At 32.0% G+C, this 16,229-nt stretch overlaps 2 protein-coding genes across 3 annotated transcripts; both read left to right on the plus strand.

Annotated features, from left to right (window-relative positions):
* Window positions 1-5,222: 5,222 nt before the first annotated feature.
* Window positions 5,223-7,125, plus strand: LOC18052285 (UDP-glycosyltransferase 74G1). Its single transcript, XM_006447869.2, has 2 exons — window positions 5,223-6,101; window positions 6,247-7,125. The coding sequence occupies exons 1-2, from the start codon at window positions 5,427-5,429 to the stop codon at window positions 6,976-6,978; spliced, it is 1,407 nt and encodes a 468-aa protein (XP_006447932.1). The 5' UTR covers window positions 5,223-5,426; the 3' UTR covers window positions 6,979-7,125.
* A 4,454-nt stretch (window positions 7,126-11,579) lies between these two features.
* Window positions 11,580-13,426, plus strand: LOC18052286 (UDP-glycosyltransferase 74G1). Of its 2 annotated transcripts, none has more exons than XM_024192066.1 (2): window positions 11,580-12,352; window positions 12,507-13,426. In XM_024192066.1, the coding sequence occupies exons 1-2, from the start codon at window positions 11,675-11,677 to the stop codon at window positions 13,230-13,232; spliced, it is 1,404 nt and encodes a 467-aa protein (XP_024047834.1). In that variant the 5' UTR covers window positions 11,580-11,674; the 3' UTR covers window positions 13,233-13,426. The 2 variants fall into 2 exon arrangements, with proteins under 2 accessions (XP_024047834.1, XP_006447933.1); XM_006447870.2 differs by having other exon boundaries at window positions 11,581-12,343.
* The last annotated feature ends 2,803 nt before the right edge of the window (window positions 13,427-16,229 follow it).

Genomic DNA, 16,229 nt, shown 5'->3' on the forward strand with positions numbered 1-16,229 from the left:
TTTAATAAGCTTGTTAATCATTCAAGTATCTAATGTGAAAATACAATCGTTCGATCGATTATTTACTGTAATTAATAGAAGTCCGAAAATTCATCTTTGATGTAAAAAGTAGAGGTATATTTGTTATCTGTGTATATTTAAATTGAATCAATAAAAGATTTCAGGTTAAAAGAACTAGAAATTAATGGAACATGTAGTTAAAGCAGAACTGCAGGAGTTTGCATGTGCTGCCACGTGTTGCACTAACAAAACCGATGAGACAGATATTTTATTGAATAAAAATTTTAGCAGTTTCATTTCGTCACGTAAATATTTTATTGAATTGATGGCCTAAGCCGGTTAGCCCTGATGCAGTCACGTTCGCATACGTATGCAATGACTACAAACAAATATGGGACAAAAGTTTATCCTGAAAAGATTTGTAATAGCAGCCACCTGACTTCAAACTTTTTGACCTTTCGTGGCCTGTCCATGCAAATTATTTTTTAATTATTTTTTCTTTTTTTTTTTCCAGCTTTTCTGATAGGACCCATTACCTGTTTTTAGACAACAGAGAGACAAAACCATCCAGCTCAGCTGATAGAAGTTTGCATTTGATTTCTACAACCTGTGTCGAAATTTTAAATTAAATTAAATTTACTTATATGTGGCCAATTTAAACGCATATCATTTAGTTTATTGTTTTTATTTGTCATTAACCAATAATCTATGGATCTCAGAAAGACGAGTCTAAGATAAAATGAGTAGAGAAATCCACAAGGACAAACCTTTGTAACCAAGCCTCATGTTTTTATCGGTCAATTTTCAATTTTGTCGTCTTAATGATAATTAGTTCTCTGTTTTATTATTACTTTGTGCTTAATTCTGTTTATTGCAGGAACAAACAAATTACATAAATATTTTTATTCAATAAATGACAATTATCTGTGACTTTGTTAAAAAAAAAGAAAATCTGTACAAAGGTTAGAACAAATTAAATCTAAAAATTTTGTGCCATAAGATTTTACTTATTGAAACAACCATGAATTAAGGTGATTGGGTATTTGATAAGTTATTAGTTGTAGGATAAAAGTTTATGAAATTTGTAAACATAGTTATTAAAATTGAATAAATTCGCGTTAAAATTAAATTATTTCTAACACATTCATTTTAAAAATTAATTAATTAAAAGTATAAAATATTTTTCTGAAAAGATATATTAAATAATAAAAATTAAAGTCCATCTGATCCATTTTGTTTAAATCCAACTGCTTGGCAGAAACTCCAAACATGATCTTTATATCAGTGTGATCATTTTTATTGTGTCCATATCTCAACAATATTGATTATGATATCGTTGGATTGCTGTTACCTTGAGCTTCTGTATTTTTTTTGGAGACACCTTCTATTTCCCGTTGTCGCTCGTTAGGTTTGATTATTTGTTTATTAATCGACATGTACAAAATGGTTAGCTTTAATAGCTCTAATAAAATTTTTTTATGATTTGATGTATGATTCATCCAATGAGAAAGAAAAAGCAAAGTTGTATACGGCAGCAGTCTTCATGATTTGATGTGTTATCCCCTCCGCATACTGCATTACGTACGCAAATAAGGACCTGTCTACCTTACAGATTCTGTAACATACGCACCCAATGCATGCACCACACCTGTCCTGCATATGGATAAAAAGCATGCAATTATTTTTGTTTGGTAGCTAGCTAACCAATCAGGAGCTGGCTAAGTTGGATCTGTATAGCGCCAATAGTGTAGTGTCTTGTCAGTTGTTACGTTACATTTTTACGAAAGTAAAGATTCAAGTTTATTCGAAAAGATTTGCAGCCGGGCTATTAGAATCACTGTCCTCAAAATTAAATAAGATTATAAAGGTAGTGATTTGATTTTTTAAGATTCAATCTCTTTTAATTAAATAAAAAATTATGTAGAGTTAATTTATATGTCTTTCTCTTTTATAAAATACGAGTGGAACAAAGATATTTCTCGTCTGTAAAAAAAAAATGATGTGTAATGTATTATAAATATATATATAATACATTAATATAATGTGTAAGCAGTATTAAAAAAAAAAATGCAGCCGAACTTGAAAATTATTTCAATTCCGTAGCCTGGCCCGTCAATTCAAGTTATTATTATCTTTTATTTTTTATTAATTAAGGAAAAGAACTTAGGGGCAGGCGACCAGCAGCCACAAATGAACGAATAGTAATAAGATTTCAAATCCTCGTTAGAACAGCATATCTCAAAACAGTCAAAGAGAAAGTGAAATTGGTGTTGGAGCTCTGTCATGGGGTGACACTAGCTAGTGGAATAACTTCCAATGGGATGGTAAATTCTTATGTCTCTTCTGCATATACAGCTGTGAATTCAATTCTTTATAGATTAGATTCATCCCAAGGCCTAATTCTATCTTCAAGATACAAGATTAACAAATTAAGAAATTCAAATCCTACAATATCGATCAAGAACAGATTAAAAACAGACACCAACACACAAGAATTAAGTAGTTCAACACCTGATTATGATGCCTACATCCACTGAGGAAATAAGTTTCAAGCTTTCGCTCTATCAAATTCAAGAGTTAAAAAAGAATTATACAAAGAATACAAGCAACAAAATTTTCTGTCTCTATCTCTCTATTTTCTCGATTAGGACCAAGAAGATTGCACCAGAACCAGCCTTATAATGTTCAAAGTTTCTGGGTTTGCTAGCCACCAACTGGTTCTCACATAAAAAATAACCACCATAACTACCAAACACACGTGACCCACACGTGCAAGCTTAAGTGATTTCAGGACGGCCGCAATTTTATTGCGTCGTTTTGAAGTGTTTTAATTCTATTTAATCACATATGTCACGCGTATCTGAATTAATGGCCTTGGAAGACATTATTGCCATTGTCGGTTTGGGTTTAACAACACAGTAAACGACAACTTATATGAACATTCTTCCTCAACACGACTTGTCGGTTGAATGCGTTTGAGTTCGTGTACAGCATATACACTGTTTGATATTAATCAGCCCCAAAAATTTGAAATCTTTTTACTTTTATACACTTTGCCAAAGATCAAAGGTGAAGCGCTAGTGTTTGATCAGCTAAATCGTAAAACTTTGGAATAAAATAAAATTAGAGTCTGACTAAGTTGGATCAGCTCTATAGTAGAACATTGATGATGACAAAATGATTATAAAGATAAGTATTAAATATGTACTTACTGTAATAATCTGATGGTTATCATCAGCACTCTACCATGGAGCTGATCCAACTTAACTACTGCCAATAAAATTATGTTCAAGGTTATTTTCTCATGTTTTTTTTTTAATTTTAAAAGTTGACAAAAAGTACTCATTTTATATTTTTTTTGAATTATTTATTAAGACAAATATTAATAGTTCGCACATCAACTAGTAAGTCAAACTCAACGAAAAATAAATAAACATTTATTTTTTTCATTGACGTATAATGTCACGATTCAATAATTAGTTTGAGTTAGATTGCTTTTCATTTGACTTTTTCAATTAAAAGCACGTGTTTTCTTCACTTGCATTTTTTTTTTCTTTTGGAATCTTTCATGTTAGAGAAGAGTTAAACAAATGCATGCATACTTGATGGCCACTCAATTCGTATGCGTTTGAACCTTTCGAAAAAAGAAAAAAAATTTACTTGTCTGGCAAGGTTGTGATCACCAACTTTGACGTGTACAAAATTTTGAACTTTCCTATCAGTAAAGCAACATGAATGTATAAAGAGGCAAGCTAGTTCAAGTGATTTGAAAAGAGAAAAGTTACAAAAAAATAAAAAATAAAAATGCAGAACATGAAAAAGAAAGTTACCTGAAGAAACCTACGATTTGGGGTCAATCTTGCTTTCTCTGATGTGGTGATGAAATATCAACTTGATAACATTCACAAAGTTGATTTGAGTTATTTCCAACACATTTTGGTGAGCTGGAGAAAGAGGTAATTATATTATAAGTGTTTCAAAAATCTTAAATGTGCGTCTATTTATATACATATATATATATAGATATAAAAGTCTACATTCGAAAAAAAATTATAATGGAGGCTTTCTTAATTGTGGTTGGACATATATAAATAAATTATAATGGAGGATTTCTTAACTGATTGATATTGTTGTTGTTGTATGTTTTTAAGTCTTTCATTGAGGGGGCCAATGATGACTTATTTTGCCGACATTGCCTGATTGTTAGTTCGATGACGTCAGAATTGGATAAGTTAAGTACTGAGGCCCGCCTTTAAAGACTTTTATGAATTAACCACATTTTTTTCGTTTTCTCTAAACGCAATTTAATTCTCAGTTCCTCATTTCAACTGGCAGATATTAGGCATGCGTGCTCAGTGACCAAGCCACTTGAGGGCTTGCAACTTTGCATATCAATAATTTTGGGAAAAATTCAAATAGATCATTTTATATAGATTTATTTATAGTGGTATTATTAATATTTTTAATAATATTTCAATTTTTCTTTATACTTTTTTATTTTATTCATGCCAATCTCAATTCATTTCTCTTTATCCAAACCTCTCTTACTCTTTACCCTCTGACTTTGATTTTTTTTTTTAATAAAAAAAGCATAGTATTAACTCCTTAACTTTTTTATCCTAGAATTATAGGAATTTGAATTGAGGTGTAATTATTTCAATTTAATGGTATGAATTCAACATGATTCATTGGAGTACTTTATCAGTATTTTCTTTCATAATTTTCTTAATCAAATATTGTTTAGCAAATTGTGAGCCAACTCAATATCTATTTTTAAATTTTTTGAAATATAATCATAGATAAATTCTTATTTCCTCTTATTTTATCTCCATTGAATCAATAGTTATTAAATAAAAGAACTAAAGAAAAAAAATCACTATCATTAATTTAACGCTCAACAATACTCAACAAAAACTCAACTTGACATTAAATTTTAATTTTAAAAAAATAATATATATTATAATTCTTTTAAAAATAATTTTAATATAGCCCAGCCTAAAAATAATCGGTAATGAAGAGAAAAATCATTTTAGCCCACCGCCCCACACTGAAAAAATCTAGCTTCGCCTCTAAGTGTGCTGCTCATTACTTGTACATAAGACACTTCTAGACAACAAGTAGACAACACAATCCAGCTAACCTGACAGAAGTTTTGCATTTGATTTTTACTTGCTTCAAATGATAAAGCATGTGTCTTCGTCACATTTATTTAGGCAGAGTACGAGGACAAATTAATTTAATGTTGTACTTGTGGAGAAATTGTTCCTCACGTCACTCTTTCATGCTACAAAAGATTTCAACTGTAATTGATTAATTGATACAAAATTTACTTGTTTTAATGGGCACTAGCCATAAACTCCGTCGTGTATATAAACACAGAAACAGAGAGCTAGCTATAGCCCAGTAATTGTGTGAGGAGAAGAAAAATGGAGAATATTGAAAAGAAAGCTGCCTCCTGCAGACTAGTTCACTGTTTGGTCTTATCTTATCCAGCACAAGGCCATATAAACCCTCTGCTCCAGTTCGCCAAGCGCTTAGATCACAAAGGCCTCAAAGTCACTCTAGTTACCACTTATTTCATATCCAAGTCCTTACATAGAGATTCGTCATCCTCGTCCACCTCCATTGCTCTCGAGGCAATCTCCGATGGCTACGACGAAGGAGGGTCTGCACAAGCAGAGAGTATTGAAGCTTACTTGGAGAAGTTTTGGCAAATTGGCCCTCGAAGCCTTTGTGAGCTTGTTGAGGAGATGAATGGCTCTGGTTTTCCCGTCGATTGCATTGTATATGATTCATTTTTGCCTTGGGCTCTCGATGTTGCTAAGAAGTTTGGGCTGGTTGGAGCTGCTTTCCTCACTCAATCTTGTGCTGTTGATTGCATATATTACCATGTGAACAAGGGCTTGCTCATGCTTCCACTTCCAGACAGTCAATTGTTGTTGCCTGGAATGCCTCCACTTGAGCCTCATGACATGCCTTCATTCGTTTACGATTTGGGTTCATATCCTGCTGTTTCTGATATGGTGGTAAAATATCAATTTGATAATATTGACAAAGCTGATTGGGTTCTTTGCAACACATTTTATGAGCTGGAGGAAGAGGTAATTATAAGTTTATATCTATGAGTCTGGATTCAAATTCCAAACATCCTAATTATGGCACAAGATTTTAATTACCAATTGAATTAACAAACAGTCTCGTAAGATGCTTTTTGACATTAATTGACTTTTAATCTATTTTGTGCAGGTAGCTGAATGGCTGGGGAAACTCTGGTCACTCAAGACAATTGGACCAACCGTACCGTCCTTGTACTTGGATAAGCAACTTGAAGATGACAAAGACTATGGTTTCAGCATGTTTAAGCCAAATAATGAATCTTGCATAAAATGGTTAAATGATCGGGCGAAAGGGTCAGTTGTTTATGTATCGTTTGGGAGTTATGCACAACTAAAAGTAGAGGAAATGGAAGAATTGGCTTGGGGTCTGAAAGCAACTAACCAATATTTCTTGTGGGTTGTACGGGAATCCGAACAAGCTAAGCTTCCGGAAAACTTTTCAGATGAAACGTCCCAGAAAGGCTTGGTTGTGAATTGGTGTCCGCAATTAGAAGTTTTAGCCCATGAAGCAACAGGATGTTTTTTGACACATTGTGGCTGGAACTCTACAATGGAGGCTCTGAGCTTGGGAGTTCCAATGGTGGCAATGCCACAGTGGAGTGACCAAAGCACTAATGCTAAATACATAATGGATGTTTGGAAAACGGGACTTAAAGTTCCAGCGGATGAGAAAGGAATTGTCAGAAGAGAAGCAATTGCACATTGCATTCGTGAAATATTAGAGGGTGAGAGAGGCAAAGAGATAAGACAGAATGCTGGTGAATGGAGCAATTTTGCCAAAGAAGCCGTGGCTAAAGGTGGAAGTTCGGACAAAAATATTGATGACTTTGTTGCCAACTTGATTTCCTCCAAAAGCTTTTAATATCTTTAATTTTGTTGGATTTTTGTAATATCTTTAATTTGTAATACTTTTTACCAAAGCAAGGACAAAAATAAAAATTATAATGCTAGCGGGAGCTCGTTTCTACTTGTACCAAAACAATATCGCAGGTTTAATTTTCTGATACAATCATGTCGGTAATTTTTGATATTTTATTAATAAAATACACGAATTATTGTAAATAATTTCAATAATTTAGGGCATGTTTGGAAGTGTGATGTTGTAACTTGTTTGGAAGGGCGAAAAAAAAAAAGGTCATATCTATCATGGGGCTTTGGTAAAATAAGTAGTTGTAAGGTAAAAATTGATGAAGTTGGAGATATTTGAACTCATCAAAATACTTTTCAAATCCGTCTTTACTTGAAAATATTTATTTGGTAATAAATATCCATTAATGAATTTACTATTAAGGACAAAATTATGCAATTAAATGAAATACTTTACTTTATACACCAATCTCTAAACCATTTTTTAGTTTATCATCCACCTAAAATTATACGGTCTTCTCTAATTCTTTTTACGAACGTATCTATAAACAATTAAACTATACAATTAAATGAAACAAATCTAATTCTTAGATTGATATTTCTAAGTTATTAGAACCTCCTATACTTGATTTGTAATTGGGCGAAAGTCAACTTTTAAGCGTCGGGGAATTCAAGTTATGTGGTGATTGTAAAACAATGGCTTCAAAACTCAACAGCTAAAAAATGAATTTTGATCCTATGTAACTAATTTAAGTTATAGTTTTAAATGACGACTTCAATTGTCATTTTAATTTTGCTATTTGTTAGAGATAACTCTGAAAATGATGGCTAGGGACAGAATCATAGAGAGAGAAAGTTATTTTTCAAAATTTTTATTTGATTTGTTTAAATGAATTCAATCCCAAATGCTTACATATTTGTTTGGCTGAAAAGTTCCAAGACTTAAATTTTGTTTGATTGATTTAGATTAAACGTTATCCTCATACTTTTATTAAGTTAAATAGAAAAATTCAACCAGTTGATATCTCTAAGTTAGTGATGTTTAATGGATGTATGTAGTAATTATATTAGGATGGAATTTGGTTGTTAAGGATATATTTGGTATTATAACAGGTGGTAATGTAGAGTAAAATTTTAATTTTCAAATTTCAATAATGAGTTTAAAACGTATTTTAGTAAATTCAGATAACCTTGCCCAAATTTATAAATATAATTTAACAGTTGTACTTATTATTAAAATACATATTAAATAATAAGAAAATCAGTTGTATTTATCCGTTTAGTTTAAGCCAACCGCTTGCCAGCGATAAGACCTCAATTAGATCGATGTGACCATAGTCTGTACTATATAATTTATCAATAATAGTAATTATGATATCGTTGGATTGTTGTTACTTGGAGCTCCTCGTGCCGGGCTCCGATATATTATATTATTCGTAGACACCGTATTTTTTTCTCGTTATTGCTCATTTTGGTAGGTTTGATTATTTATTTGTTTACCCATATGTAGGTAATGGTTAGCTTTAATTAAGAGCTCTAAGACAAATTCCCTATAACGATTGATGATGATATGATGAATGTTCCAAACGAGAAGAAAGAGCAAAGTTGTATACGACAGGAATGTAACGCGATTTGATGTATCATCACCATTTCTTGTTGTTTTTCAAAGAGCAGATGCATCCAGTCACCATCGCCTACGTATGCAATGACTTCAAATAATCTATAATGGAAGACATATATAAGTATAATATTAGTTTAAGGGTCCGGATACTTGGAGCATCTTCTTAGTTTAATTTTTATATTTTGAATTAAATATCGATTTAATTTTTATATTTTAAAAAATACTTCAAAACGTCTGTTGTTAAATAATTTTTATTTTATTTCATGTGAGATACTAAATAAACTAATTTTTTTCCAACTTAACCTCTATATCCGAGATAATACTACTTTTACTGCATTTCTTATATTATTTCACTCATCCCTGGTATACTTGGGTAGGCCGGCTCCTTGTGATATCTAACCATTTCTTATTTATAGTGATACGTGCCATCCATATATTGGTCAATCTATTTTTCCCGCAATGCAGTTTGCCCCATCACCATGTGTGGTTAAACTATTGTACTTAGTTGATATCTGCATAAAAATAGAGAACGGCTCTCGGCCTAGACTCTATTCAGTTTTGTTGCAATAACTCCTCTGATTTTGAATATGAATTTTAATCAAGTATGCCAAGATTTTTTGCTTCAATAAATTTGCCGCACTGTGAACTCCATTGAGCTTCCCTGCCGTGATATATTTTTCATTCACTCCATTGATTTGGGAACTGAACAATTAACGGGACAATTAGTAAAAGCAATATGAGACAAAGGTCAAAGAATTAGCACTATCATCACCTAATTTTCTACTTTTGGCCTGATGCAGTCCTCTATAAATACGTAAGCAATGACTTCGAATACATATAATGCAAATCTATTTTAGGATTGTAATTTTTGACCTGTGTGGCCTATATATCTATGCTTCTTACTAAATAGATTACCAAGAAACATAGGTGCATTTGTAGATCTGCTGGCATTGCATGTGAAAAGGCAATAATTTGTAGATCTGCTGTCATTGCATGTGAAAAAACAATAGTTTGTCTAATTTAGTAGAAGGGTTAATTTCGGTCTACCCCCTTGTTAAGTAACAATCTTCAAATCGCCCTTTTACTATTAAAAATATCAAGTTGCTCCCCAAAACTCATCATCTCTCTGTTATTTTTAACGGCTAAAATTATAAAATAGTATCTGCACATTTTTCTAACAATCAATTAACAAAAAAAAAGTCAAATCTAGGTAGATTAATTTTCATGGGTCCAAATCCTTATTGGTTTTTCAAAACACACATAAATATTTCCAATATTTATAGTATGCTCCCTAAAACTTTAAAATATTTTTTATTTTGTGCCTATATGACTAATTTTTTTAACGGATTAAATTTTATCTTGACATATTTAAAAATTTTATTTTAAAAAATAAATATAAAAATTAATCAAAAGCTACAAATGGAAACTCTTTTTTCATTTTGTAAAGGTACTTAAAGAAAACATAGATATATAAAAAAAAAATCAAAGAACCAAAGAAAAATGCTACTAGAGTTTCACCAAACAAATGAAAGGAGTAAGGATGAGAAAAATGAAAGGAAAGAAAAAAAAATGCTACTGGAGTCATGTACATTAAAATAAAATGATGAAAAAGACGAAGAAGAAGTAAGGATGAGAAAAAAAAAAACAAATGAAAGGAAAAGCGGAAGGAGTAAGAATGAGAAAAATGAAAGGAAAGAAAAAAAGTTATTGAAGTCATGTACATGAACAAAAAGAAAAAAGTAAAAAAAAAAAAGATGAAGAAGGAGTAAAGATGAGGAAAAAAACAAATGAAAGGAAAAGACGAAAGAGTGAAGATGAGAAAAAAATGAAAGAAAAGATGAAGAAAAATGAAAGAAAAAGACGAAAATGAGATTATCCTAATTTATATATGATGACATGTCTAGTAATTTATTTAACTAACATATTTTATTTAGGAAATCTATCAATTTATTTAGGCTCATTAAGTCATTTCAACACTTTATTTTTTAATTTATTTTTCAATGACTAGTTATATATCAACAATTTTTTTTTTCATTTTCCAATAACTAGTCACACATCAACTATTTTTTTAGTCTCACAATGTCGTTACATGAATATTCTGTTAAGGTAAGGTATTTTCGTACTTTTCTGAGTCAACGATGGTCAATAGTTAAAGATAACGAGTTTTAAGAGGGTAACTTAATATTTTCAATAGTAAATAGGTGATTTGAAGATTATCACTTCACGAGGGGGTTGGCCGAAATTATTTACTTTTGGCCTGATGCATTCCTCTACAAATGCGTAAGCAATGACTTCGAATACATATAATGTAAATCTATTTTAGGAATGTAATTTTTTACCTGTGTGGCCTATATATCCATGCTTCTTACTAAATAGATTACCAAGAAACATAGGTGCATTTGTAGATCTGCTGGCATTGCATGTGAAAAAACAATAATTTGTCTAATTTAATAGTATAACATGCATAGTTTAATTCTTCTGGATTCCATGATGTTAGAGATGGGATTTGAATGGCTATGGTTTTTTTCACTCTTTTTCATAAAAGTCGAGTGAAATTGATGGGTACTTTTTTTTTATTAAACTATTTGGTATCTAAAGATTATGCTGGGCCTGATTAATTTAGATTCAAACTTAATAGAATCATTAAAATAGTAAAAAATTTATAATAAATATTTTAGAATAATGATACAGCCACAAACTCTTGTACAAATTTATTTTGTACAAACTGACGTGGCATTAATTCATTGGTTGAATGAAAATATAAATTAATAAAAACAAATCATGTGGGCCAAGTGATATTTAATTCAACCAATCTTATTATGCCACATCAGTTTGTACAAAATAAATTTGTACAAGAGTTTGTGGCTGTATCATTACTTAATATTTTAACGTAGTTACATTCTCTAAGTCTTAAATTGAGAATTTTAATTAAGATAAAACAATTGCTAGTTTTGATGGTGGGTACTTGTTTGACAAAGGATATATCCACTAACGTCATCGACCATCGTGTATAAACTGTGCACTTTCCGAACAATCAATATACATACAACAAGAACAGAAAGAGAGAACAATGGAGAACAATGGAAAGAAACCTAACTCCTGCAAATTAGCTCACTGTTTGGTCTTAACATATCCAGGACAAGGCCATATAAATCCCCTGCTCCAATTCTCCAGGCGCTTACAACACAAGGGAATCAAAGTCACTCTGGTTACTACTCGTTTCTTCTACAAATCCTTACATAGAGATTCATCATCCTCCTCCATTCCTCTCGAGGCAATCTCCGATGGCTATGACGAAGGAGGTTATGCTCAAGCAGAGAGTATTGAAGCTTACTTGGAGAGATTTTGGCAAATCGGCCCGCAAACTCTTACCGAGCTTGTTGAGAAGATGAATGGCTCGGATTCTCCCGTTGACTGCATTGTATATGATTCAATTTTGCTTTGGGCTCTTGATGTTGCCAAGAAGTTTGGCTTGCTTGGAGCTCCTTTTCTCTCTCAATCTTGTGCCGTTGATTACATATATTACCATGTGAAAAAGGGCTCCCTCGAACTTCCACTTACAGGCAATGAAATTTTGCTGCCCGGAATGCCCTCACTTGAGCCTCAAGACATGCCTTCATTCATTCACGATTTGGGGTCATATCCTGCTGTCTCTTATATGATGATGAAATTTCAATTTGAAAATATTGACAAAGCTGATTGGGTTCTTTGCAACACATTTTATGAGTTGGAGGAAGAGGTAGCTGTTGTGAGTTTTTTTTTTTTCCAAACTTCTCTTTTTATCCTGGTGTATATGAGAAGGATTTGAACTTCCAGCGTCTTATAATCACTAGATTTTACCAGCTGAAAGTGAAACACGTCTTTTGACATGAATTGGCTTTTAATTGAGCTATTTAGTGCAGGTAGTTGAATGGCTGAGGAAGACCTGGTCGTTGAGGACAATCGGACCAACCATACCCTCTTTTTACTTGGATAAGCAAATCGAAGACGATAAAGACTATGGGTTCAGCATGTTTAAGTCAAGTACCGAAGCATGCATGAAATGGTTAAACGATCGAGCAGAAGAGTCTGTTGTTTATGTATCATATGGGAGTTTCGTAGAACTAAAAGCAGAGGAAATGGAAGAATTGGCTTGGGGTCTGAAATCGAGTGATCAACATTTCTTGTGGGTTGTACGGGAATCCGAACAAGCTAAGCTTCCGAAAAAATTTTCGGACGAAACACTAACATCCCATAAAGGCTTGGTGGTGAGCTGGTGTCCCCAATTAGAAGTTTTGGCGCATGAAGCAACGGGATGCTTTGTGACACACTGCGGCTGGAACTCTACAATGGAAGCGCTGAGCTTGGGGGTTCCGATGGTGGCGATGCCCCAATGGAGCGACCAAAGCACTAATGCTAAGTACATTTTGGATGTCTGGAAAACGGGACTCAAATTTCCAATTGTGAAAAGAGATGCAATCGCAGATTGCATTAGTGAAATATTGGAGGGTGAGAGAGGAAAAGAGTTGAGAAGGAATGCCGGTAAATGGAGGAAATTGGCCAAAGAAGCCGTGGCTAAAGGTGGAAGTTCTGATAGTAATATTGATGAATTTGTTGCTAGCTTGGCTTGCTCCAAAAACTCTGCTTAGAGTTTTCTGCTCAGAACTATCATTATTCGATTGTTTGCGGTAAATGAGCGTCGTCGCATTTTACTGTACCTCTTATCTGCATACTGAGAGAAAATTAATGGTTTTTGACATTTTAGTTTATGACTTTCTATTGAAATATGACTGTCTATTGAAAATTGCGGAATGGCAATGTTATTGATATCTCATTTCTGCTTGCCTTTTGAAACCATCAATCTTCCATTTTCCTGGTCTTCATAAGGACTGCTAATTGGGCTAACAAGGTGAATTTACACGTAATGTTGAGGCTTTCTAAAATCTTCTGTCGGACATACATTTATAATTTACCCGATGACCATCAATCATAGTAGTGTCAGATAATGCAGCACTAAACTCAAATCAATGCTTTTGAAGTGGGCCTTAATTGATGATTACAAAGACGGCACTGCTTTTGAAGTGGGCCTCCATTATTAACTTTTTTTAGAACAAAAACTGGGCCTTCACAATTAACTTGCTTCTACCTTACAATTATTGTCGAATGACAATGACTGGTACAACAAATTAGAATAAAATTTTAATGAGATGTATCATGTACAGTACAGTATTTGAGGCGTCAACTGACAAGTTCTCGTTGAATAGATTGAGAATCTTTACATTACGAAGGCAACGATGGTATCAATGTTCTTCGCCCTCGTAGTTCTGCTTAACTTTAAAAGTAATGGTTTATTACTAAGACGAAGCTCAAGTGGCTCTTAATAAGGACTACTAATTGGACTAACAAGGTGAATTTAGACGCAATGTTGAAGTTTTCTAAATCTTCCGTCAGACATGCATTTATAATTCACCCGATAACTATCAATTGTAATATTATAAGATAATGCAGCCCCAAACTCAAATCAATGCTGAATTCAAATCCATGACGATGACATTGCTTTTCAAGTGGGCCTTTATGATTAATGACTACAGAGACGGCATTGCTTTTGAAGTGGGCCTCCATTATTAACTTTTTTTAGAACAAAACTGGGCCTTCACGATTAACTTGCTGCTGCCTTACAATTATTGACGAATAACAAGGACTGGTACAACAAATTAGAATAAAATTTTAATGAGATGTATCATGCATCCTTGAAAAGTATGATGGTTGTAAATTGAGCTCTGTACCTGCACAGTATTTGAGGCGTTCACTGACGAGTTCTCGTTGAATAGATTGATGAATCTTTACATTACAAAGGCCACAGTGGTATCAGTAAAAAAAACCAATTTTGAGAGAGTAAATTACTTGGAATGATACCAGTTTCATCTGATCTTATGTCTTCACCCGAATGCTGCTGTACATGACATGCCCAATCAGCAAAATGCAAAAGTTACAAAGACCAACAGGAAGTAAAACTAAAAATAGGTAATTCAATGGCGCATAGGACTACAATTATTGGACTTATCGTTATTTTATGCCTTAAAAGCATGCACTCTTTAATAAGTTTAATCAGGCTTAGGGCCCGTTTGGGATTGCTTTTAAGAGACCTAAAAGTGATTTTGAAAATCTAAAAGCTAGTTTTAGTGTTTGGTAAAAAAAAATCAAAATCACTTTTGTCAAAATCAGCTTCTTCTACAGCTGATTTTGAAAAGCCGGGAAGGAGTAGCTTTTAGATTCTGATTTTGAAAATCAATTTTATCATTTAATACAATTCCATAAATATCCTTAAAATTATTACTTAAATCCAAAATTATCCTTATTCAAATTGGAAACAAAATAATTTATAAAAAAATTTGTATTATAATTCATAAATATAAATTTATTAATATCAATTTATTGGTCGAATTATTATTAAATTTATTTCACTATATTATTAATTTAATTATCAATTGTTTTAAGAAAAAAAATAAAATAAATATATTATAAATTTTATTTTTAGTAAAAATTATTATAATAGACAATTAAAAATATTATATGTACATGTTTTTATATATATAAATAAATTTTATCTTATATTATGGATATTTTAGTCATTTATTTTCTCTCAGCAGTTTAACAGTAAAATTTATCAAACGTCCATAACTGCTTTAAAAACTCGCAGTACTTCTTGAAATAAAATTTACCAAACACTTAACTGATTCTCTTCACAGCTGATTATTTCTACAGCACAGCTAACAGCAATTATTTTAAAAGCTACAGCATTCCCAAACTGGCCCTTAATCCTACATGGATAATAAATATACTTTCATATATTATATATTTTAAATTATTACGGAGTGAGATTCATATTAGGAGTGGGCATAACGGAACTAGACCTGAAAAAAGTAAATGTTTGACTTAATTTTTTAGAAGGTTCAATTCCGTATTTTTTTTTATAGAAAAAACTAAATATTTCGATTCAGTATAAAACCGAATATTCCAATTTATTTTTCAGTTTAAAATTTCAAATCCAAAAATCAAACCAAAAATAATAATTTTTTAATTAAAAAATGCCACGTGGCATTTTGGGTCTGGTCCCTGAAAAAATTCAGTTCAATTCATTTTTTTCAATTTTAGTTTGGTGTTTTATAACTAAAAATAAATAAAATCAAACCGAATGGAAATTTTCAAACCAAATCGAGCCGATAATTTGGGTTTATTCCGAAGCCGCAACTGATCCAAACCAATGCCCGCCTCAAATTCATGTAAAAATGGTCAAAAATCCAATAACTTGGAGATATAATTTCTTATATCGTAAAAATATATACTGACAAGATGGAATTTACACAAAGAATGCTTACTTATTTATTTTATTTGTGGTACTTGATAATTTAAATTCGTGGTATCGCTATTTATTGAATGATAATATTTATTTATAATTTATTTACAATATAAATATATTAAAAGTGATCATTAGAGCAAATAGTGATTTTCGCGCAATTATGTAATTAAAGAGGCAAGACATCTATCATAGGCGTAGCTTTAATTAGGAGTATTAAATAGAAGGTTAATTTTCTCACGCAGCAGAAGGAAACCATGGAATCCTATTTTTCTTTTACATAGAAGAC

Source organism: Citrus clementina, unplaced genomic scaffold (genome assembly GCF_000493195.1).
Source record: "Citrus clementina cultivar Clemenules unplaced genomic scaffold, Citrus_clementina_v1.0 scaffold_2, whole genome shotgun sequence".
Lineage (NCBI taxonomy): Eukaryota > Viridiplantae > Streptophyta > Magnoliopsida > Sapindales > Rutaceae > Citrus > Citrus x clementina.